The 16623-nt window shown below is 54.5% G+C and overlaps 1 protein-coding gene across 1 annotated transcript in view; it reads right to left on the reverse strand.

Moving 5' to 3' along the window:
• Positions 1–16254, reverse strand: part of SOGA1 (suppressor of glucose, autophagy associated 1) — a 77105-nt gene extending 60851 nt beyond the window's left edge. Inside the window, 1 exon segment of the mRNA XM_025469968.3 lies at positions 15445–16254. Coding sequence (XP_025325753.1) covers positions 15445–16131 — 687 coding nt within the window. The 5' untranslated portion in view covers positions 16132–16254.
• Positions 16255–16623: the final 369 nt, after the last annotated feature.

Consider the following 16623-nt stretch of genomic DNA (forward strand, 5'->3'; position numbering starts at 1 on the left):
TCAGGAATCCTGGAGGAATTGGCCAGGAAGAGTCTCTTGGTCCATTCTGGGCCAGAGGGCCAAACATGAGTTCACACGACCGCTAATAATAGCGAGACCTTGCACGGCAGCACGGGGCTTCACAGTTTACAAAGACATTCCATCTGAATCATCTCATGGGTCGTCACAGAAACCCCATGGACAGGCAGGACAAGAATCACCACCTCTGTTCTAGGGATGAAGAACTGCAGAGTAGCACAGGACTTCAGACTCTTGTCCGCACCAGAATTCAGGGAGCCCATGAACTAGGATGGTAAAAAAAGCACACCTTTATTTTCACTAATCTCTAACTAAGGATTAACATTTCTTTCTTTTTTTTTTTTTTATTTATTTATGATAGTCACAGAGAGAGAGAGAGAGAGGCAGAGACACAGGCAGAGGGAGAAGCAGGCTCCATGCACCGGGAGCCTGATGTGGGATTCGATCCCGGGTCTCCAGGATCGCGCCCTGGGCCAAAGGCAGGCGCCAAACCGCTGCGCCACCCAGGGATCCCTTAACATTTCTTTCTATCCTGGACAAGTCACAGGTGTATCAGCAGTTTGCCACTAAGAGAAACCACGGATATTCTCACACCATGTAACAGTTGCAGAAGTGTCAACAAAGTGTTTACACTCACCAGCACTTTGAAATTATACTAGTCACCAGATCTGATGAGTTAATAAACACATACATTACTACATTATAATTTAGAAATATGTTTTGATAACTGTATTTCAATATATTTGGTTTTCCTTGTGTTTTATTTTATTCATTTAAAAACATTATTCTAGGAAGCCTGGGTGGCGCAGTGGTTTAGCACCACCTTAGGCCCAGGGTGTGATCCTAGAGTCCCAGGATCGAGTCCCACGTCGGGCTCCCTGCATGGAGCCTGCTTCTCCCTCTGCCTGTGTCTCTGCCTCTCTCTCTGTGTCTTCCATGAATAAATAAATAAAGTCTTTTTAAAAATGATACAAAGTACTTTCAAAAAAATTATTCTAAAATAAATAAATAAATAAATAATAAAAACATTATTCTGCGGGCGCCTGGGTGGCTCAGAAGTTATGCATCTGTCTTTGGCTCGGGTCATGATCTCAGGGTCCTGGGATAGAGCCTGGAGCCCCACATCACATCAGATTCCCTGCTCAGCAGGGAGTCTGCCTCTCCCTCTCCCCCTCTCCCTACTCGTTCATGCACTCTCTCTCTCAAATAAATAAATAAAATCTTTAAAAATAAATAAATATTGGGGATCCCTGGGTGGCTCAGTGGTTTGGTGCCGGCTTTTGGCCCAGGGCATGATTCTGGAGTCCCGGGATCGAGTCCCACATCAGGATCCCTGCATGGAGCCTGCTTCTTCCTCTGCCTATCTCTCTGCCTCTCTTTCTGTCTCTCATGAATAAATAAAAAGGAAGGAAGGAAGGAAGGAAGGAAGGAAGGAAGGAAGGAAGGAAGGAAGGAAGGAAAGAGAGAGAGAGAGAGAGAGAGAAGAGAAAGAAAGAAAGAAAGAAAGAAAGAAAGAAAGAAAAGAAAAGAAAACAAAAGAAAAGAAGAGAAAAGAAAGAAAAGAAAAAAGAAAGGAAAGAAAGAAAGGAAGGAAAGAAAGGAGGGAAGGAAGGAAGGAAGGAAGAGAGGAAAGAAAGAAGGAAGGAAGGAAGGAAGGAAGGAAGGAAGGAAGGAAGGAAGGAAAGAAAGAAAGAGAGAGAGAGAGAGAAAGAAAAAGAGAGAGAGAGATCCTTGGGTGGCTCAGTGGTTGAGCATCTGCCTTCACCTCAGGGCATGATCCTGGAGTCCTTAGATCAAGTCCCACACATCAGGCTTCCTGCATGGAGCATGCTTCTCCCTCTGGCTATGTCTCTGCACCTCTTTTTCTGTGTCTCTCATGAATGAATGAATGAATGAATGAATGAATGAATGAAAATAAAAACATTATTCCGAGACTTATTCTAAAAAGAGCATGTTTACAACAGTAAGTAAGAGGGAGCCTATATGTTCCTTCCGGAGCTGCCTTCTCTGTGGGGTCTGGGTCACCACCCCCGACCCTCTCTTCTCCATCAGGGCACAAAGCTAGAGTAGCAGAACCACATTTTAAATGTTGCAGGAAAGAATGCTTTCTGCCAGAAACCTACACATATTTAAGATGATGAATCTTTGTACAATGAGGACAGAACGGGGGAAAGGGGAGAGTTTAGGTTTAGAGCCCACTGGGACACTTGCAAGTGATAATGACTCCAGATGCACAGGTCTGATGGAATTGGTCTGGAGGAGTAGATGGTGAGAAGGTCTCCTGGCCTGCAGGGCTGGAGATGAAAATGACCAAACTCAAGGCCCCTCTACAGAAACACAGCAAGTAGCAATGGATGGTGTGAACCCCAGTAACAGCTGCCAGCCAGCCTGAGGGAACAGGGAGGGAACCAGGGGAATAGAAGTTTCCTGGAGGAGGTCACCTCTCACCAGCCAGCAAGGAAGAAACGATACAGAGCAGAGGTCCCCCAGCTACCTCTCACCCAAGACAGTCAGCCCCCATAAGGCTAGGGTGGAGGCCTATTCACCCAGCACCGCCAGGGAACTCTGCTGTGGGCCCTGCAGACCACCCTAGTAAAACAAGGCTGAGTCAGGCACAGGGAGCCAGTGTCTCAGCCCAATCGGGTCCAGAGGGACTTTGCACAGCCTGGGCCTCCTTCCACTCTGTATGTCTCCCACCTCCTTACCCCTCCACCTTAAATGCCACCTCCACCAAGAAGCCTCCCTGGCTGCCCCAGGGCACAGCCTTATTGTATGAATAATTACTGAGTGGCTATAGTGAGCCAGATTCATCACCAAATCTTTTAATTTAACCCTCAGGATGGCCAGTTTTCTTCCCACTAATTTGTTCTCCACTTAGTACGTGGACTGTTTTGTTTTGCTTTGTTTTTTTTAACCACGTTATTCCCGTCTGAAACTCTCCAATGATCACCAAAATTTGCAAATGAGGGCAGCCCAGGTGGCTCAGTGGTTTAGCCCCGCCTTCGGCCTAAGGTGTGATCCTGGAGACCTGGGATAGAGTCTCAAGTCAGGCTCCCTGCATGGAACCTGCTTTCTCCCTCTGCCTGTGGCTGTGCCTCTCTCTCTCTCATGAATAAATAAATAAAATCTTTTTTAAAAAATTTGCAAATGGGATCCCTGGGTGGCGCAGCGGTTTGGCGCCTGCCTTTGGCCCAGGGCGCGATCCTGGAGACCCGGAGATCGAATCCCACATCGGGCTCCCGGTGCATGAAGCCTGCTTCTCCCTCTGCCTGTGTCTCTGCCTCTCCCTCTCTCTCTCTCTCTCTCTGTGACTATCATCAATAAATAAAAATTTAAAAAAAAATCCGCTTCAAAAAAAAAAAAATTTGCAAACGACCCAAATGTCCCTCAGCTGGTGGATGGAGAAACAGTGGCGAATCCCCATGAGGGAATACTACTCAGCAATAAAAAGGAATGAAGTGCTGAGCCCCACAACACTGTGGCCGAAGCACAAGCACATTCCACTGGGTGACGGAAGCCAGACTCAGCAGGCCACTGTAGAACTCCCTTTATATGACATTCTGGAAAGAGCAAGACTGTAGAGACAAAAAGCAGATCAGTGGTTGTCAGAAGCTGGGGGAGGGGAATTGACTAGAAATGGGCCCAGGAGGAGCTTTTTGGCGGAGGGGGGCGGGTGAATGCTGGGCTCTAGTGTGGGGACAGTCAGGGTCAAAGGTCCTAGAGGAGGGTCAGGATGCCCAGCCACATACAGCCATGCCACACAATGCCCCTGCTCCAGCTGGCATGGAGGCTGCCAGTCCAGTGACCCACAGAGAAGAGCTGTCCCACCTCTCAATTGGTGGTGGTGGTGGTTAGAGAATTGTACGCCTCTGCCAAAACCCACTTTACTATATATAAATCATCTGACCTAAAAGCAAGACAAAAGCCCGACCCCTGCCCACCTCCCCATCTTCATGTCCTTGCATTGGTTCTTATCCCAGAAATCACCAGGCCTGTCCCACCACTAAGCCTCTGGCCCTGCCGGTCCATCCTTGCATCTCTGCACTCCTGGCTCCCCTTATGCTCAAAGCCAATGACACTCCTCAGAGAAGTCTTCCAGATCCCTCTACGCCCATTATGTCCATCTGAAGCCTGTTTCTTTCATGGAACACGTCACAGGCTTATCTGTGATGTTAATTATTTTACTTATTGATCTGTTTGTTTACAGAATGTCGATCTCTACCATCAAGATGTGAGCCTCAAGACGACAGAGCCTAGCACAGTGCCTGGCACACAAAAGAACAGTTCAATAAATAGTCAATTAATAAAGGGGTCCTAAGAGGGGAAGATTTCCATCCTGCTCCACTCCCCTGCAGAAAACCACTTCCAGTCAGTGCTGCTGTGTTTAAATTTAATTCTGTGATTCTGCAAAGCTAATGCCCATGGAGGCTTTGGATTCTAGTGGATCGATCCTAAGCCTCAAATCCCAGCCTATCAACTCTCAGGCTGCATTCCCAAATGTCTCCTCCTCCCCAGGTTCCAGGGATAGGCAGACAGACCCAGGAAGAATGACAGAGCTGAGCTGAAGGACCCAGAACTTTCCCTCTGTGGGACAGCAACCATTCTATGGAGGAACAGGAGGCTTTGCCTGGCCCGCCTTCTTTCACACCACCCTGGCCACCACAGTCCCTCCCTCGGGCTAAAGTCCAGGCTGCCTGCCCATCTGCCACCCTGGCTCTGGCCTTGGGTGCTCCCCTCAGCCCGGAAGGGCTGACCTGCAGTGTAGGCCAACAGTGGCCACAGAGGCGGCATGCCAGCCCCTGAGAGGCTAGGGCAGCCATCTGCTTTCCCTTCTGTCCATCCCCCAGGTCTATGCAGGTTCCAGATGAGATCATTACAGTTGGACCCCAAAGAGGCTCTGCAAACCTCCACTTCCCTCCCCACTCAAAGACTCCAGGAGTAGCAAGGGGTTGAGTATGGTGCGGGGCAGAACAGACAGGGACACTGAGGCACAGAGAGGGATTAGGGACAATCACATGGGCCCCCAGAAGATCCAGTCAAGCAGAGAGAGACTCTGAGGTCCTGCCTCCCAGCCCAGATCTCAACCCAGCTTAGCCTCCTTGGGTGAATGCTGGGCTCTAGTGTGGGGACAGTGAGGGTCAAAGGTCCTAGAGGAGGGTCAGAATGCCCAGCCATCTATGGCCATGCTACACAATCCCCCTGCTCCAGCTGGCATGGAGGCTGCCGGTCCAGTGACCCACAGAGTCATGAGGAAAGACGGTCTTGGACTCGCCACTCCAACACAAAAAAATAGTAACAGGGGAATCCCTGAGTGGCCCAGTGGTTTAGCGCCTGCCTTCAGCCAGGGCCTGATCCTGGAGTCCCAGGATCGAGTCCCACGTCGGGCTCCCTGCATGGAGCCTGCTTCTCCCTCTGCCTGTGTCTCTGCCTCTCTCTCTCTGTCTGTCTCAAATAAATAAATAAATAAATAAATAAATAAATAAATAAATAAATAAATCTTTTTTTAAAAAAAAGAATAATAACAGGCAAGAGCTCTCTCTCTCTCTGCCAGGCACAGGCTGGGCAGCACATGCTGCCTCATTGTATTCCCAGCCATCCCCAACTCACTGGTGGGGAACCAAGGTCAAAAAGATCAACAGTGTTGTCCAAGGTCACACACACACACTAAGTGGCACAGCCAGGATTCAAGTCCAGTTGGAACTCTTGCAAACTAGACAGTCTCTATAATGGGACCATAGCTAACATTTACAGGTGCTTACTGTGTGTCAGACACCTGGCTAAGGTCTGCGCAAATGTCCATTATCTCATGCTCAACAACAGTCCTTTTGAAGCAGGTGTTATTATTTTAGCCTCAATCAATAAGCAGAGACTCAAGGAGATAAAGGCTCCACAGCCAATCTGGAATATGCCTCCCAAATCTGGCACAGCTCTGTGCATGAGACCAGACACGGCTCTCTATGTGTGTGTGTGTGTGTGTGTGTGTGTGTATCTGTGTGTGTCTGAGGTGAGAAAACACCACGAGAGCACTGCCCACCAAGGCCAGGCCTGGTTTGCCACTGGCCCATTCCAGGCCTCACCCAACAGAACAGGGACATGTCTGAAGCTCCCACTGCCTCTGGGGGTGAGGGTATGGGTGGAGGGAGTGGCTCACTGTGAGAGTGCCTGACGGTGTCCCTCTCCTCCTTTCTGTGTGAACAGGAAGGAAGACAGCACTTGGATCTTGATGTGTTTAAAACATCTCCTCAAACAGCCTCTGGGCTGCAGCCAAATCTCTGAGCATGGAGAGAACAGGGCTTCGAGGTCTTTGGGGAGAGACAAGGGAGTGGTTCCGGGCTGTGTGGCCCGAAGCTCCAGCACACCCCTGCATCTCACAGCTCTGAGCCCCTGCCTGTGCCATCCCCCTGCCTGGCACCCTGGAAAGAGCACCAGCAGACTGCCTGTCCTTCCAACTCTTGCCATTTCCAGGCTGTGGGACCCTTGTCAAGCCCTTTAACCTCTCTGAACCTCAGTTTACACCTGTGTAAAAGGAAGGGGCTAGGTCCCATCCTGGTGCAACCTGCAATTACCCAATCAATAACCTAATTACCGGGCAGCCCTGGTGGCTCAGTGGTTTAGTGCTGCCTTCAGCCCAGGATGTGATCCTGAAGACCGGGGATCGAGTCCCACATCGGGATCCCTGCATGGAGCCTGCTTTTCCCTCTGCCTCTCTCTCTGTCTCTGTGTGTCTCTCATTAATAAATAAATAAAATCTTAAAAAAAAAAATAACCTAATTACCATCAGGTAGAGGTCCCCAAGGAGCCTACAGAAAGTTCCTGGATGTCTAATTCAGAGCCCAGCCTGAGGCTGCATACAGGAGGGTGGAGGAGGAAAGGGGGAGGGCAGGGGAGGGAACCCCAAGCACCAAGGCCCTGCAGGTGGGAAGAGCACCAGGACTAGAGGCCTGGGGGGTGAGGAACACAAAGGAGCTTGGGCGGAACAGGGGTGAGGTAAGCCTGACGGAGGCAGAACCACACAGGCTGCCCAGGCATTTGGCCAAGGCCAAGGAGGGGAGAGGCTGATGCAACTGACCCAGAAGATCCCAAGCAGATCTGGGGCAAACCAGCATAAAGATGTTTGGTTGGACCAGCCTAGTTGTGGGCTCCCAAACTATTTTTCCACTGGAGCCTACGCTTCTCTTTGTGGCCAGGCAACAGACTATTCACCTTGGTCTTAGAATGAGGGGTGCCTGGGTGGCTCAGTCAGGTAAGCATCTGACTTCAGCTCCGGTCATGATCTCAGGGCCCTGGGATCGAGCCCTGCATCGGGCTCCCTGCTCAGTAGAGCCTGCTTCTCCCTTTCCCTCCGACTGTCCCCCTGCTTGTGCCCTCTCTCTCAAAATAAATAAAATCTTAAAAAGAAAACAAAACAAGAATGAAAGACCCAAAGGCTCCATCCACCAGCAAAGGGGTATCCCCAATCTACAGAGTCTGCAGCACTGGCTGTTCAGAGAAGACTGACGAGGTGGGAGGGGAGGGGGGACACCACAGGGAGATGGGCCTGAGGATCCCCACAATGCAATTCCACTCCACGTACACCTCCCAAGCCCCCGCTCTATGCCAAGACTCACACCCGAATTCTGGCACAATCTCTGCCATCAAAGACCCAGGGCTCCCTGGCAGTCAGACCCAAGCCTGCCAATAAGTGAGGAGAGTGGACAGCTGTTGAGCCCCTGCAGTGTGAGCCAGGCCTCCACGAATCCTTATATACATGCTTCCTCCTATTACTGCTCATGGCAACCCTCTAGGGTGACCACTGTTAGCATCCCCAATTTACAGATGAGGAGACTGAGCCTGAGGAAGGGGAAGCTCGGAGAGGAAAAGGCAGAGTCACCAGGATTCAAGCCTATGTCAGCTTGGCTCTAGGCCAGAGTGCTCTAAGCACCTTGGGCCCCAGAGAAGGAAAAGGCTGGCCTGCTACTCCCACCTTCTCTGATTCCTGGCCTTCCTTCAAGGAGGCCAGTGCTACCTGTGCAGAGTGCAGACACGGAGCCCACCTGCAGGCCTCCAGGGAAGGCCAGGGTCAGCCTATCCCAGAACACCCTGGAGTTTCTGGCTTTTTCCCCACCGCAGCTCCAAGTTCCTTCTGGCACCAGAGGGCAGAGAAACATGGCCAGGACTGCAGATGAGGTCATGTGTATGGGCTACAAGGGAAATGACCTTGGTAATAACCTTGGCTGCTGGTCTGGGCCCTGCCTGGAACTTAGCCGAGCCCCTCCCCTGGGGAGCTCCCTCTCCCCTGGAGGCTACTCAGGACATAGGACTCCTCCCCTTCCTCTGGGCCCCAGGATGCTACTGGATGTGCCACCTATCTGAACACCAATCCCCCAAGTGCCCTGAAAAAAAGGATTAATTCCCATTTTACAGACAGGAAGACTGAGGCTTGGTGAGGGGATTTTTCACATGGAGATCATGCACACGGCAGAGGTAACAAAGCAAGGTTTGGCCCTAGACCTGACCCCAAATATGGAATTTGCCCATGAGGCCACAGAGCCTTCCTTCCCCTGGAATTCCAAGGCACCCTGGGCTCCTGTGCCTTGGAATTTCAGGCTTGCCCTCATCTCCCTCCTCCTCCCTTCTGCCTTTGCTGGGGACTGCTAGGAGGGGAAGCTTCTAGCCTTGCTGTATGGCCCCCTCCCCGCAAGGTGTTCACAGTGCCTCGGCTCAGTTTGGCTTCCCACGCAGGCCCAACCTCCTTCCCAGCCTCTCCCTCACCACTGCCCACACCATTATTCCTTCTAACTCTTCTGTATTGGGCCTATAGGCCACCTGCCTTTCATTCAATCACATAACAAATACTGAGTCCCTAGGATCTGCCAAGCACCATTCCAGCAGCTGGACACAGAAGCAGCCATTGAAGGCTAATTCCTCAGCTCTAATGCCTCCTCCTCCAGGAAGTCTTCCAGGTCCCTCTTCTTCTGAGTAACCATGTCTCCTCCAACCTCCTCTATCCTGGCCTCCTTCATGGTTTCCCAGACAGAAATGGGCACCCTGCAAAGATGGGAGTGGCATGGCCCTTCACAGTCCCCAGCAAAGGGAGAGGGGAGGAGGAGGGAGATGAGGGCAAGCCGGAAATTCCAAGGAGATTAGAAGAGAGCTGCCCCTGGCCATGTTTCTCCTGTGGGCAGGCCTGACAATTGCTCCAATTCTCTCAGCCCACTGGGCCCAGGCCCAAGTGCTGGGCATCAGAAGCCTAAGGGCAGCTTCTCCTGACTTCACGACCTGCCAGATCCAGGAGGTTATACAAGCCCCCACCATACTCCTCACTATTCCCAGCAGCCTCGTGGAAGAGCTGAACACTACTGGACAAGGACCAGGATTTCCTGTGTTTCTGTGTGAGTAAAATGTCAACAGCCTGTGTGTGTGTGTGCACGCGCGCGTGTGCGTGTCTGGGGACCCCAGTTTGTGGGTCTCTGGTTCCCGTTGGCAAATGCTACAGGCCTGGCATTCAAGTGCTCTGTGCTCATGTCCCTGCTTTAGTGTACATGGCTGCATGTCTTGTGTCTGTGTGTGCATCTTTCTGGGTGTGTATCTGAGCCCCAGGTAAGCATGCAAGGGCCTCCACTGCTCTCTTTGTGGAAGAAACAGGGCGAGTATCTGGGTGATGAGCTTCTGTCTGTGCCTGCCTGGCAGGGGTGGATCTATGGATTTCCGTGGATGCTAGCGCCTGTGTGTAATGAGTCTGCGTGGGTTTGTGTGTGTGCCTGCATATGTATGTGTACTTCCAATAAGTCTGAGGGTGTCTCAAAGCTGTGTGTCCATCTGGGACACAGCCAAGTGTGTCTAGGTATGTAAGATGTGTGTGTGTGTGTGTATCTAAGTGTATGCTTCTGAGCCAAGGGTCTCCTAGATATTGTGAGTCTGTTGTGTCTGGTAGTGTGTGGGTGTGGGGAGAGGGATTTTGTATCTGCATGGGTTTGTGTCCTTCTGCGGGAGTATCCTCTCTAATATGTCTCAAGGTGGGCTTCTGGAAGAATACAACATACGAGTGTAACGGGATGTATATGTGACATGTGTGTGAATGGCTGTGGATCTCTGTGCATGAGCTGTGATTACGTGTGTTTGAGTGTGAGAGAAAGCAAGCCCAGGGACATGGGCCTGGCCCCTCTGCGAGGAATGCTGGGAGCCCTGGGAGCTCCACGGTTCCCCCCAGGCCTCAGCAGCGGCGGCTGCCTCACATTTTCCATCTCGCTGGAGCTGCCCTCCTCCCCCTAAGACAAGCAAACCGCTGAGGATTCTTAAACACCCAGGTCTCAGAGCAGCTTTTTCCAGGCTGCCTCTCAGCTGCCACAGGGAGGACCAGGACTCCCAGCAGGGACCAGCCAGGAGCTATGCTGACCATAAAGACCACCCCCTCCCCCACCCAGTGACACATTCTGGGAGCTGAGAAGAACTTCACAACTTGCTACTGGGCCAGACATCTGGCACACAGCCTGGTAGCCAGGAGGCTCTCGAAAATATGGGTTGAGGGGAAAAAAAGAAACTGGGTTGGTTGAATGAATGCATACATGCGTGCCTGGAGAAGCAGGTAAGGACAGGCACTAACGTTTATCGTGCATCAAGTGGAAAGGGCACAACCCTGAGGCAGGCACGCTTCTCCCTCACTTTACGGAAGAAGAAACAGAGGCTCAGAAAGGCTGAGCACCTCACCCAGCATCACACAGCTTGTAACTGGCAAGTCCAGGCAAGAACTCCGCTGTGTGAAACTCAGAGGCACAGCCTACCGCCAGCATGGGAGAGGATGGAAGAGCAAGGGGGCAAGGGGAGCTCCTTAGGGTTTTCTAGAGGTTCCCAAGTACATCAGCTGTGCAATCGCCAGCACGTTACAGAGCCTCTTGGTTTCCTCATCTGCCAAATAGATCTGACATCAGAACCCTCGACTCAGTGTTGCTGTGAGGAGTAAGGGTTTATTTAGCCTGGACTCTAACACACTGGGAGTGATTAACAGGGGATGGTGCTCATGAGGCAAGAGCCATAGAAGTCGAGGGACCAGCAGTCTGTGGGGTCCCCAGGCTGGCTCTAACATTCCAGCACCCTGGGCTCTAGCCTAGCCATTAACTAACCCGTAAGGCTGGATCCAAACCCCCATGGTTTCTCCTAGTACCTCACATCCCCCCCAACCCCCGATCACATTCTGCACCAGTGTGAGGTACATGTTCACGCACCTGCATGCACACACATGTCCCTCTCCCCCTGCCTGCGGGCTCCAGGCTCCAGCCCCAGCATATGTCACCCTCACTTGTTCCCAACAAGTCTTAGCCTAGAGCCTGGCACACGACAGGATTCCTTTCCCCAACCTGTGTCCCAGACTAGACACACTGTTAGCAACCAAAAGCTCACTGCTCCAATCATGCCACAGAAAAAGAACAGGACCCAGAGGTAGTCCAACCAGCTTTGGAATCCTGGCTGTGACCTGGGTCCTCCATGTGCCCAACTGTGCAGTGAACTGGGAGTGGATTAGATGCTTCCTCTGGGCCCTCCTGAGCTGACATCTAGATTGGCCGGACTTCAAACACTCACACCTAGACCCTGTAAGGAGGGTGTGGGGCTGCCTTGCTCCTCAGAGCTCACACTGTGGAATGTGATCGCACCTTCCTGTCCTCCCTGAAGTAGCTCCTGATTTATTAACATCCTAAAGCTACAGGGATCCACCTCCCTGGCTTCTCCCAGCACCCCCAAGAATGAAGACACAGACATCCTATCTGCTCATTGGCTACCAATGACAATTCCCCCAGAGATGTGGGATTTCACTGCTTGTAAAATATTTTTTTATCTTAAAAAAAAAAAAAAAAACTTCTTGTCTATTCATACCTCCCTGATCCCTGAAAACAATCTTATGAAGCTGCCCAGGTAGGTTCCATCATCTTCATTATATAGATGAAAAAAGTAGCTCAGAGAGGCCAAGTGACTTGCCCATGGCCACACAGTAAATGGCAGAGTCAGGTCTTTGGGCTCCAACCCTCAGATTTTCCATCTACACTCCGATAGGTTCCCTGCATGTCCCCACTACATGGCACATGGGTCATGTTGATGGGCAGCTGGAAGACCTGAGACCACCAGGGCTTTGAAGGTCAAATGCAGTCAAGTGTCTGCTCTGCGGCTAAAGCTGCACCTTAGAACCATGGAACCTCCAAAATTCATAATCTTCAGGCTTCCTTGCCTGGAAGGGATCCTGAGGTCAGACAGCTCAATTGTAGCCACCACATAAATCTCTCCCTGAATCTTCCTTCTAATCATAACCACCACCATTTTGTACAGTTTATAAACCGCTTTCCACAAACCCTTCGTCTTCATCCAAACATGCAAGGTCATCCAGCCTCCCTCTGCCTGAACAACTCAATGCCAGTGAGCTCACTCCCTTCTCTGTAGCAGCTCCTATCTCTGATTAGGAGGCAGCTGCCCCATGTGTCTTTCCCTACTTGGGCCCCGGGACAGGCCTCATGCAACAGGAGACCTGCCACCACCTGTGAGGTCTTCCTTCCCTAGCTGACAGTTCCCAGTGCCCCCACCACTGGGAGATGAACCCAAGCAGGGCCCCCCCGCACTTAAGACTCCACCCAGGTAGCACGAAACCTACAGGGGACACCCTGGGGATCTGGAGTCCTTCGCCTGGTAACTCAGTTACTGCTTCTTGGAAGCAAAGAGGCCCAGAGGGGCAGGAAACACGTCAAGAGTGTATGACATTCTTACTCCAAGCCCTGGCTGTCTGGAGAACCGGCTCAGGGACCCAGAGCAAGTCCCTTCCTCTCTCTGGGCGCAGCTTACCCATCTGTAGAATGGACAAATCACCTCCTGTAACAGACCCTATACTTTACAGTCCACATCCCCAATCTCTGGATTTTCACCTCACCTCTGGGAGATTGGTGGCTGGGTCAAACAAAGCTCTAGAGAAATTCAGGGAGCGACCTGTGTGTACACAGCGAGGACTGCACAGTCCGGCCCTACTCACCTCTCTATCCAACCTCCTTCCTCTCTCCAGTCTCCATGCTGTCCCTCTACATGAACAAGCTTTTTCCCATTTCCCTCAGCCTGGAATGTTCTTACCCCAGCTTCTATTCAGCTGGCTACATCTCATCCTTTGGGCCATGGCCTCCCTAAACACCCACTGCCCCACCTTCATGCACTCTTGGCACACTATATCCTTCTCCACCCTTAACCTGATCTGTGCTGTGATTTACTATACCACTATTGTTAAATCCCAGTCTCCCCCACTAGACTCAGAGCTTCATGAACAGACACTTCATCCTTGTCCACAGTTGTATCTCAGATCTGCACTAATGCCTGGTACACAGTAGGTACTAAATAAATGGTAAAAGAATGAATGAGAGGCCAGAAGAAAGAGTCAGGCCTGCTTCAGGGGGGAGGAGGATATCGTGCCGCCCACAGAACCCACAAAGAACATGATGGATGCTCTCCATACCGCTGGAAAGCAGCGGTGATTGCAACCATCCTCATCTCTTCTGAGGCACACTCTATGCCAGGCACTCTTGTGGTGTTTACACACATCATCTTTAACCCATAAGGCTGGAGGAAGTGTGGTGTACCTCTTTATAAAGAGGAAACTGAGGCCTGTAGACAGTAAGTCACTTTCCCAAGGCCACATAGCCAGGAAGCCAGACCCCAGATCCACTCGTGGCCAGAGGCCTGCATGTGAAGCCTGAGGTGCTGAATGAGAGTGGAAATGTGGTCCAGGCCCAGCCCAGGCAGTGGGATGTACCCAGACATGCCTTGGCCTCTGGGAGACCTTGGGCTCAATCTCTCGCTCCCTTGCCTTCTGGGATTGCTATCCATCTTAACAGCCACAGCTGGCCCTGATGACTTCCTGGAGTGGACAGGAGCCCACGGGGGTTGCTGATGCATGAGGAGACCTTGAAGCAAAGCTCCATGTGCCCATGGCACAAACAGTGCTGGCCAGGAGGTCTGAGTTCAGCACAGCTCAGGTGGGCAGGGCCAGAAACAGTCAGGGGGCAGGGCCAGGCCTCTTTCTGGTTTGTCTCCGTCCTTCTACCCACCCTTCGCTTGTCCTCTCCTCACCGTGGCCTTCTGAAGACTGTGAGCGCTGACGGAGCCTTCAGCTATCAACAGTGAACAGGGGCCTTTGGGAAGACTCACCCACCCATCTAACAGAGGAGGAAGCAGGGGACCTGGCTTGGGGAAAGATTAGAGGCTGAAGGAGTGGATTATGCTGATTTCAGACGGACTTTGTCCTTTTATTCTAGAAGCATTTACTGAACACATGCTGGATGGGAAATCCTGGGGGGAAAATCAGGAGGGAGAGACACTGTTGAGCAAGACCCCAAAAGTCTAAAGAGAGAGAAACCTATCTAGCCAGAAGAGCTACAGTGCGAAGCTAAGTGTTGCCGGGCAGACATAAATCAGCACAGTGATGTGAATTCTGTGGCTCCTGGCCAGGGTACTCTGGGTGTGCCAGGCCATCAACTGACAAGAGTAGTAGGTAACATTTCGGCCTCTTCGAAAACCATGCCCAGCCAGGGGTGGTGGAGCCCGTGAGGCTTTCTTTCCGTGTCCCCAGCCAAGGCCAGCACCCAAACACTGACAGACCACGGGCAGAGACTGGCCGGTACCCAGTAGGTGCTCATGTCCGCTGAGAGGGTGAAGGCAAGGCTCGTGTGCTCTCCTGGGAAGCTCTCAGGGCCCCAAGATGCCCAGACGCAATGCCCCTTTCAGACGGACGGCTTCCCTCCTCTCACCGGGAACATGGGAAGGACAAGGCAACGGGCCAGGAGGGGCCGGAGGGACTGCTGTGTGTACAGGGCAGAAGACGACATCCTGGGATTTCGGAAGCTGCCTCTGAACCAGTTCTCCCACGACATCATCCTCCCAGGCTGTGGGACCGTTAGACTGGACGGAAGTCGGACTCTAGCCAAGGGGATGTTCCCAGATGTCATGCTTTCAAACAGGACCCGCCCTGAAAGGCAGGCAGGGACAGGCCTGCACCAGGCGAAGCACTCAGGATAGTGTCGTGGCCTCCCCTGGGCAGGGGCCGCTGGGTTTCCCTGGCACAAGTGCACACGGACACCGGTTCGGGAAAAGACAGCAACCAGAGGCCTGGCCTCGGGCCTGGGGGTGGGGGTTCTAGGAAGGTGAAGGACAGGGGGTGCAGCCCTCACTGCCCACCCACACCCCCACCCCATCCCAAGTAATGCATCCTGGCACCTTCCCAAGCAGTCTTCCCAAGACTCCCTCCCTCCAGAATTAGGGCCCTTTGGCCAGTTCCTCCCCGGGAGGCGGTTTCCCAAATAGAAACGGAGGCAGGATGTGTGGGAGCCCCACGCCGACCTCGGGCGGTCCCCGGGGGCTGCGGCCCCCTTTCCGCGCTCCTCCAGTCGGGCGCCTCGGCGCCTCCCTTACCGCCCTCGGCGCCCCCACCTTGAGATAGTCGTTCTCCGAGCGCAGCTCCTCCAGCTCCCGCACGAAGCCGCCGGGCCCGCAGTCCAGCATCTCCTCGGTGAGGTCGGAGAAGGCTAGCGAGGCGCTGAGGGGCAGGCGGCTGCTGCCCACCGACGACGCGGCCACCGACGGCTCCTCCGGGGAGGCGGGCGGCCGCGGGGGCTGCTGCGCGGGCGGCGCGGGCTGGGGCGGCTGCCCGGGGCGAGCCCCCGCCGGGCCCCCGGCCGCCGACTCGGCGTCGCTGCTCAGCGCCAGCTCCAGGCCCAGCAGGCGCGCCTCCTCCGACGCGCAGTCCGACACCTCCGAGCTGCTGTCGGTGAGGCTGGGCGGCGGGGGCGGCGGGCGCGGCCCGGTGCCGGGGCGCGGGCGGCCCTTGGCGCGCACCCCGGAGCGGACCCCGGCCACCCGCGTCCCCGCGCTCCGCGCCCCGGGCGCCGCTGCGCGCCCCTTCTTGTCTGGCCGCGCGGAGGACGCGGCGCTGCAGGCGGCGGCGGCGCCCGGGCCTGGGCCGCGGCGGCCCTTGGCCAGAGACCAGCCGGCCACGTCCTTGGGCCGGGCCGGCGACGGCGCGCGGTGGCTCTTCTTCCTCTCCGGGGCGGGCGCGGGCGCGGGCGCGGGCGGGGGGCCGCAGCCCCGGGCCGGGGGCTCCCCCGCCGGCACCTCCATCGCGGCCTCCCTCGGCCTCAGCGAGCGGCGCGCATGGCCCGGGCCCGCCCGGCCTCCGCGCCCCTGGGGAGGGTCCCGGCGCCGCTCCGACCGCCCGGGCCGCGGCTCCTCTCGGCCCAGCTCCGCCGCGGGGCTGGGCTCCGGCCCCGACCCCGACCCCGACCCCGACCCCCGCCGCGCCGGCTCCCCGCCGCCCTGCGCTCGGAGAGAGCGGCCCGCCCGCCTCCAGGCGCCCCGGCTGCGGCTCCGGCTCCGCCCGGCGCCCGCCCCCTCGGCCTCGCCGCGCCCCCGGAGTGCGCCGGGGCCCCGGCTGCCCGCGCGCCGCTCGCTCCCTCGGGCTCCGAGTCCGGCTGCGGCCCGGGCCCCGGCCCCGGCCCCGGCCCCGGCTCCGCCCGGCGCGGCCCGCCCCCCGCGCAGCCCCGCCAGCTCCCCGCCCCGCCGCCTCGGCTCGGGGGCGCGCGGCTCCGCGAACAAAAGGCGGACGCGGCGGGA

Source organism: Canis lupus, chromosome 24 (genome assembly GCF_003254725.2).
Source record: "Canis lupus dingo isolate Sandy chromosome 24, ASM325472v2, whole genome shotgun sequence".
NCBI lineage: Eukaryota > Metazoa > Chordata > Mammalia > Carnivora > Canidae > Canis > Canis lupus.